Here is an 8,198-nt window from a genome sequence, read left to right as displayed (position 1 = left end):
GTGATGGGCGTTAAGGAGGGCACGTACTGTGATGAGCACTGGGTGTTACATGCAACTAGTGAGTCACTGAACATTATATCAAAAACTAGTGATGTACTAAAAAAATTTTAAAAAGATAAATTAAAAAAGAACAAAATAAAAATTAAAAAAAAAAAAAGAAACAACAGTGGAAAAATCAACTCTCTTGATCCCAAGACTATTTTTTAAAAATCAAGAATTCTGGTTTACTGACACCACCCAGTAGGTGCACCAAACATTTTGTGTGTGTGTGACTATTCTTTCTTTTTTTTTTAACTTAAGCATAGTTGACCTAAAATATTATATTAGTTTCAGGTATACAACACTGTACCAAAGGGAAGGTATGTGTGTGGTGGGGAGGTGAGGAATGGGAAGTGAAAACTGGCTTTTAGAGTACTACTCAAAGTTTAATGTGAGGAGGGTCAGCTGGAGAGCTTGGTGAATGCAGGCTCTGATTCAGTGGGTCTGGGGTGGTACCTGAGACTCTGCATTTCTAACCAGCTCTCCAGAATGCCAAACCTACTGTTCTCAGGGATGCCAAGTAGCAAGGCTCTAGATGCCTTACTAGTTGGTTGACCTCAATGGAACTGGTGGGTGTGCTTGGCCATTGCCCCTTTCCTCCTGAGAAAAGAAGAGCATCTCCACCTTGTGCCACCATTTCTCATCAGGTTCACCCTCTTTTCTTTATGCAACTGGAGAATCAGATCCCAAGATACGATTGTTTTTGTGAAGACCCTGGAAAGAGGGCCTGTAATGCATTACTGCACTGGATTCCTACAACTTCTAGCAGTGAGTTCTATGACTATACCCATTTTACAGAAGAGAAGAGCCCAGACTAGAGGGGTTAGCTCATACTAGTAAGTGTGGAAAGGATTCAAAATCCAGAAGCTACCCCAGAGACCAAGCTCTTCACCCCTGCTTCCTCCTTACCGTATTTACATCACAGGGCTCTTTCCTGCTCTGTTGCAGCATCAGAAGGGACTTGCAGTGGACTGCTGCCTCCCAGTTCAAAGTTAATAAAAACAAGTCTGATCTGTCAAAATGACTCGGTTTCAGGACAAAACAATTAAAAACCAAAATTGAGAGATCATCTGGAATTCGGCAAAAAGAGCACTAGCATTGAGGGTTTTTTTTCCCCCTCTAGGAAGTAATGTCAATTCACAAAATATTATCAGACCTGGAATTCTTGGACACTTTTATTTCATCAACCAAGCACCTGATGTCCTATCTAACAAGAGGGGCAGAAGTTTCCATAAGAGCCTTCCCTGTCAATAGGGAGAAGCTACTATGTCCCACACTGCAACATCTGTGGTCTGGGCACACGTAAGTCTTATCAGAGAGTTTAATATATGTCCCTTTGATTTTTCTATAAAGAAGAGGCCCTAATTCAATTCGGCTGACTGAATATGCATGTAAAACAGCAGTTCTCAAACTTGGCTGCACATGGAAATCTCCAGGGAGCTTCACAACACACTTGAGTCCTACCACTGCAAGATGTGGTGTGATTGGCTTGGGATGAATCGGGTATCAGGGGTTTTAGAGGTTCCATAGGAGATTCTAATGCACAGCTACAGTTGACAATTGCTGGCATGAAAAACAGAAGGAAGATACTAAAATTCACTCTCCAGCTCCCCCAAGAAAGAGGGGGGATGTCTTCATTCACTGTCAGGGTTTTGCCTACCTACACAGCCATGTAAGTCTAATACAGTAATAAACCCTATTCTAATTGCGAGCAAGTGGTTCTCCACAATCAGAGACCAAAGCATATATTTCACACGTGGTGCTTGATGACCAGCTACTGCAGATGTCAGCAAACACTGCTTCAAAGCAGGGGTCCTTAAGGTGGAGATGGAATTCAGGTGAACTTGTATGGCAACAAAAACCCTACGTCTCTTTTCACTAACCTTTCCTGGAAGTTCAGCATTTCCTGCAGTTATGAATATAGGCAACAAACTACAATGCAGTTGTTGAGAGGGCTCCCACTGGTGTTTCCGTGTCACACTTCAATTCTGCTGCCACCACTCCTTTGAGATTACAGGTGTTTGACAGATCTGTTGTTGGGTGCAGGTATTTAGTGCCATAATAATGTTGCACATCTGTCACTATATCATGACTTTAATACTCCGATAACTGTATTCCAGTAACACTGATTCTGATTTAATTTTGTGATTTTTGTGTATTTAATGACAAGGTTCTGAAAAGGGGTCTAAATGTTTCCCAGGACCAACGCGGTCAGTGGCACAAGAAAGGGCAGGAGCCCTGCTCTGAATATAATGCCCTAACAAGCCAGATCCTGCACCTCCACGAAGGGCACTCTCAGGGGGGAGACACCCTGGACACAGTCGGCTTTTGGTTTCCTCTGCATTTCCGCAGATAAGATTTACCCTGAAAAGCCAGTTCAACTCAGCAGAGAATAGGATGGGCTTTCTCTTTCCCCTCAGCTGCCTCTTGCTCTTGGCATTCCGGAGTGCCCAGACTGCCACGCTGGTAACTCGAGCCTCCAAATTAATCAAAACACAGCGCCCAGTTCAAGCCCGGGCAGACAAGCCCGGGAGCCAGAGGAGCTCTCCTCTGGTGACCCCGGGACCCCAACTCTCCAGCCCCGCCCGCCACTCCGCGCGCCCCACCCTCAGTTGCCAAGCTTACTCCACTGTCTGCACCCTCCCCCCACCCCCCGCCCCGGCCAACCCCAGACAGGTACTCCGGGACAGCGATTGCCGGGACTAGGTGGTGGGCGCCTTACCTCCGGGGACACCCGCTGCGCCGGAAGCCGCCTGGTCGCAGCCGGCACAGCGCAGCACGTCCGGGCTGCGCCGCGTCCAAATCCACGCGCGACGCGGCGGCGCGGTCGCGGCGCTCTCACCGCCAAGTGCGGCGGCTGCGAGTCCGCGGCGGGTTGAGAAGCGGAGAGCGGCGCGATGGCACCGCCACGGGAGCCCAGAGCAGGCTGGGCCCCTCGAGTGCGGACGCCCGGCGCGCCTCCCGCTTAATCTGGGCACAGCCGCTGGCCACTCCCCCCACCCCGCTCAGCCGCCTCCCCAGCGCACACCCCCAAATTCCCCACCTCCGACCCGGTGCCCCCCGGCCCCGCCTCGGCCCCAGGACCTTGGGAGCATCATCTCCTAACCCCTTACCCCGAATCTGCGCCCACCTGCCCCGCAGCGCACAGTATTTTCTCGTCTGCTGGGCACGATGCCCAGGTCGGAGGGACATTGCCTGGTGAGTTGAAGGGGGGGGACGAGGGCGGGACCTAAGCCACTTCTTCCCTCCCTTGGAGCCGCAGTCAAAAACCTCAGTGGGGAGGGACGGACGGACAGCTTGGCTGGGCCCTACAAAACCCGCCCCGGGCGGGCTGGCGAGGCGAGCTTCACAGCCAGGCTCCCCAACCCGCGTCGCGCAAGGGACGCGGTGGCCGCAGAGCCTGCGGGTCACTAGACACGCCGGGGCACTGAGCGGGCGCCCACCATGAGCCCGAGGACGGCGCCCAGGCCGCCCGCTCTGTTGCTGCCGCTCCTGCTGGTGCTTCTGGCGGCTGCGCCCACGACAGGCAAGGTGAGTGCCCCCCACCCGCGGGGCGCAGTCCTTGAGCCCCTGCCCGGTGCGTGCGTGACTTTGGGCTCCACGCTGGTGCCTGGGCGGGCAGCGTGGGGGTGAGAGCAAGGGGGCATGCCCGGGTAACAGGTGGAATGCGCTGGAGGAAGGCTGGTGGAAGAGGAGAGGAGCAAGGTTGTCTGGTTGGTGCCCTCAGAGTCAGGGATACTGGGGAAAGGCCTCCAGAAGTGGATGATAGATAGACGATAGATAGGTAGGTAGATGAGAGATGGATAGATAGATAGATAGATAGATAGATAGATAGATAGATAGATAGATAGATAGACAGACGTAAGTAGATAATGGCTAGGGATGAGAACACAGGCTACAGAGACACAGGATGTCAAATTGGTGAGTCAGAGCAGGCAGCATGGCCTGGCAGAAAGCACAAAGGGCTTCCAGCCCTGACATTTTCTAGATGTCACTCACACCGAACTCTGACCTCTCTGGGGCTCGGTTTCCCCCTTGTCAAAACTCACACTTCAGTGTTCCGTCTCTATTGTTGGGAAAAGCTAATGCTATCACCGAAAACTTATTAGCACCTTAGAAATAAAACTCATGTTAGGATGAATTAAGCAATCTGTCACTTTGATTTTGATTCATAATTTGAGAGATCCCATATTCATTTAAATGCACTCCATATTTCTTATTCTTTGCAAAGATAAATTGGGTGTCCCCCAAACTATTATAACTCCTAGTTGACTTACTGGATTTGAACTGGTGGGAGTAAAATTGAACTTGTCAGATGCGTCTGTGATTTACACACTTAAAAAGTTAATTTGGGTGATAGTGCAGCATAATTTTCATTTCCAAAGATGAGCAGTTTTACAATTTCATGATTGAGATTATGATTGAAAGTCAGTAGTCACAGAAGTATGTGTTACAACCATATATAATCTAAGTACTTTTTATTTTAAATTAAGACACGAAAGATGAAGCTAAAACCCTCTTTGAGGATCTTTATATCTCTCCCCCTTCCCGTCTAAGCAAAGGTCATCCACTCACCACTTCATGTTTCTTTCTGGGCATTTTTGATGCATTTTGGTACACATAAGTAGACCCACAAACAACACGTGATTTTGTTGTTTTTTAACATAATCGATACCACGCTATATGCATCCTTTTGCAACCTATGGATCTGTCCATGTTAGTATGTGAGGTACATTCACCTCTCTTTCTTCTTGCCCTGTTGTATGATTTTCCACAATATATGAATATGCCAAAGTCAATTGAACCATCCCCTTGTCAATTTACATTTAGGTTATTGAGTGTTTTACATTCTAAGGGATTTTGTTATCCATGTAATCTCTTCATGTAGCTGGTTCTAACAAAAATGCACTTTGCAAAGACTAGGAATGCCCAGCCCAATATTTCTAACATGGTATATTAAACTCATCTGAGTCAATGTAGATTATCTACCATCTTTAATCCAGGAGCAGATAAATACAACAAGCAAAAAACCTAAAGAAAGTATATGTTGTAGAAAGGCCTAGGACAGAGGTCCTGGGCAGGGTTTGCACATCCTTCTAGACTCCAAAGAAAAGGAGAGGTAGGGGAAGGGTGAGGAAAGAGGGGTACATAAAGAGGGTACATGCTCTATGATCATGCAACTTCTAATTATACCAATTTTTAATTATATTGTCATATTCCCTTATTACTTTTTACATGTAACATTCTTTTTTGTCTTGAGTTTGGCCAAATCTTGATGACTTCTTGCTGATAATACAGTTAATCCATTTGTATTATTTTTATCATCGCTTGAAGCAAGTTTTTGTTAAAATTGATAAGAATGATCATTTCCATTGCACCTGCTGAATTATATAAAAAGTGTCACTAGAAACCTTGAAATGTGTGTAGAGAAAAGGGATCATAAGTTAACCCATCACTGGTGGAGAGGATGCCAGCTTGGCTTCCTCCACAGGGTAACTGGCATTGGGCAGGGCACTTGACCTCTCTGAGCCTCAGGTTTCTCATGTGTAAAATGGAGTTGAAAGCCTTGGAGGGGCCAGCAGGTGAGAAAAATGAGTCAGGCTGTGAGGTAGGGACCAGTCTTCAGGACCAACCATTTGTTGGCATTCTAGAATTCAGGCTCAGTAATGCCAGAATGTCTGCTTTCTTCAGGAGAGAAGGGGGGTGGGGTGGGGAATGGGGGGTCCAATTTCCATTAGAAATCTCTCAAACTCTAGATGTTAGCAAATAAGTCAAAACTTTATAAAACACACAGTGGGTTTTTTTTGTTGTTGTTTTTGTTTTTTTGGGTTTTTTTGTTTTTGTTTTTTTGTAAAGGGCTGAACAAACACAGGGCCAAATAATGTACACATGCGGGCTAAATTTAGCCTTTGGGCCATCATACTATCATCTTGGGGCCGCACTCGTTAAGAACATGTTTTGCTCTCAATTTCTACAATTGTACTTTAGCAACTTCTCAGCACAGGGGGATAGTAGTGGTGTCGACCCCGCATTCTGAGTTCGGACGGGGTGGAACCGCCCACCTACACAATTTGTTCTGACGTGCCCTGAGTGAAATCCCTCTGTGGCTCCAGGCCGGGCTGCTCAGTGCATCCTCAGGTTGAACGCTGTTCCCAGGCCCAGCTCATCACTTGAAACTGGGAGGCACACTGCTGTTGCCTCAGGCCGTGCATCTGGGCGAGGGCTAGAGAGAGCTCCTTCTCTGATAGCCGCAGAAGGTTGAGGTTCTTGGTCTGAGATACTGCTTCTACTTCCTCTTTTTGCCTTCAAATTCCAGACAAAGCAGAAAGGCAGCAAGCAACTCGCAGGAGCTGAGGACCAGCTGCATTGTAGGGAGGATGCTTTCTTGACTGATTTCATTTTTAAATTGTAAAAAGTAAGTTGAATTGGAAAAAATTCCAAACAAGCAAAAAGTAACGTAACAGTAATGTTAAGTAACATAAAAGTAACGTTTCTGCCTTTAGGGAAAACAGTATTATGAATACAAAAAGTCAGACACACATTCTTTGCCCCCTCTTCTGTGCATGGTTTTGTATTTATACACTGTGTGTGTGTGTGTGTGTGCGCGCGCACTAGTCAGCATGAAAAATAAATATTATTGTTTTGTGGTCCTTCAAACGCGATAAACGGTTTCACATGAATAGATACCTTTGGAGCTTGGTTGCCTCAATCAGTATGGTTTTGGATTTCATCCATGTTGACACATATAGACGTGATTCATGCCTATACATATGGTTGTGATAGCTGCTGCAGAGTACCCAGTTATAGAAATAAAGCACGGCTTATTTTTCTGTCCCCCTAAACACAGGAAGTTTGTTTCCATGGTCTTGTTTCAGGAAGTTGGAATGTAACATCTTTGTATAGGGGCCGTTGTGACAACTAGATTTTGAATGCCTACTTAGAATTCAAAGAGGGCTATGAGTGAAAGTGTATTTTAAATAATATTAGGAATTACCAAATGGACTCCAAAAAAGTTGCACCAACAATGTGGGAGAGCACCTGTTTCCTACATCCTCAGCAAAATCTGGTGTGTTTAGATGTTCATGGGTACAAAGTAGGATCCCGTTTTGGCTGGTGAGTTTGTGGGTCTGTTCATGTTTTAACTGGCAGTTTAGATTTACCTCTGGGTGAATCGCATGGACAAGTCTTTGCCTATCGATCTCTTGTGGCCTTGCCCTTTTCATCGCTAATAATTAGGAGTTATTTATGTATTTGGATGCCAAACTTGTGCCAATTAAGTGTGCAGCAAAGATTTCATTCCATGCTCTGGTTTATCTTGTCATTTAGTTACTGGTACCTTAGCATATAACATTTTTTTCGCTATTCTCTCAAACCTATCCATTTTTTCTTGATATTTTGTGTTTTGTGTCTTGTTGAAGTAATCCTTTTTTTTCCCCTGAGATAATAAAAATGTTCTCTTACCTTAAAAAAAAAAAGGAAGCTTTGCAATTTAATTCTTTTCCATGTGGGACTCTTAATCCTGGAATTGTTTTCCTACTTAGGGGATGTGATTTTATCTTTTTCCATATCGATGACAAATTGTCCCAACATTATATATTAAACAGTGCATTCTTTCCCTCACTGTTTTGCAGTGTTATATCTGCAAACATGAGTACCAATTACTCATTCATATATGGGTCTGTTTGTATTCATTTATGGGTCCATTTGTTTAGGGCTTTCACTTTTCACTGTGTTTTAGAGTTTTTTGCTTCTTTAATTTCTCAGTATTTGATATTTTCAGTACTATTGTAAATGGGGTTTTTTTTCTTCAAAATTTAACAGCCTAACTATCAAAAATAGAGCAAACTGGTTGAATTTTGTATTTTGACTTTAATTAAGCAACTTTTAATAGTTCAAATTCATTTAAGGCTAAAAACCTTCCCCCAAATACTGTTTTAATTACATCACACACATTTTAATAAGCACTATTTTAGCATAATTGAGTTCAGAATCCTTTCTAATTGATTTCTTCATCCTATGGGTTATTTAGATACTTATTTCTTAATTTCCAAGCATAGGGAGATTTTCTAGTTAATCTCTTTTTATGAAATTATGATAGAGATGATAGTCTGGCTTCAAAGATATATATATATATATATATATATATATATATATATATA

At 44.6% G+C, this 8,198-nt stretch overlaps 1 protein-coding gene across 1 annotated transcript in view; it reads left to right on the top strand.

Annotated features, from left to right (window-relative positions):
* Positions 1-3,303: 3,303 nt before the first annotated feature.
* Positions 3,304-8,198, top strand: part of COL4A3 (collagen type IV alpha 3 chain) — a 133,560-nt gene continuing 128,665 nt past the window's right edge. Inside the window, 1 exon segment of the mRNA XM_008690566.2 lies at positions 3,304-3,570. Within this exon segment, the coding sequence (XP_008688788.2) occupies positions 3,484-3,570 (87 nt within the window). The 5' untranslated portion in view covers positions 3,304-3,483.

This window comes from Ursus maritimus, unplaced genomic scaffold, assembly GCF_017311325.1.
Source record: "Ursus maritimus isolate PB19 unplaced genomic scaffold, ASM1731132v1 scaffold_1, whole genome shotgun sequence".
Taxonomy (NCBI): domain Eukaryota; kingdom Metazoa; phylum Chordata; class Mammalia; order Carnivora; family Ursidae; genus Ursus; species Ursus maritimus.
This window is presented reverse-complemented; position numbering and strand designations above follow the sequence as displayed.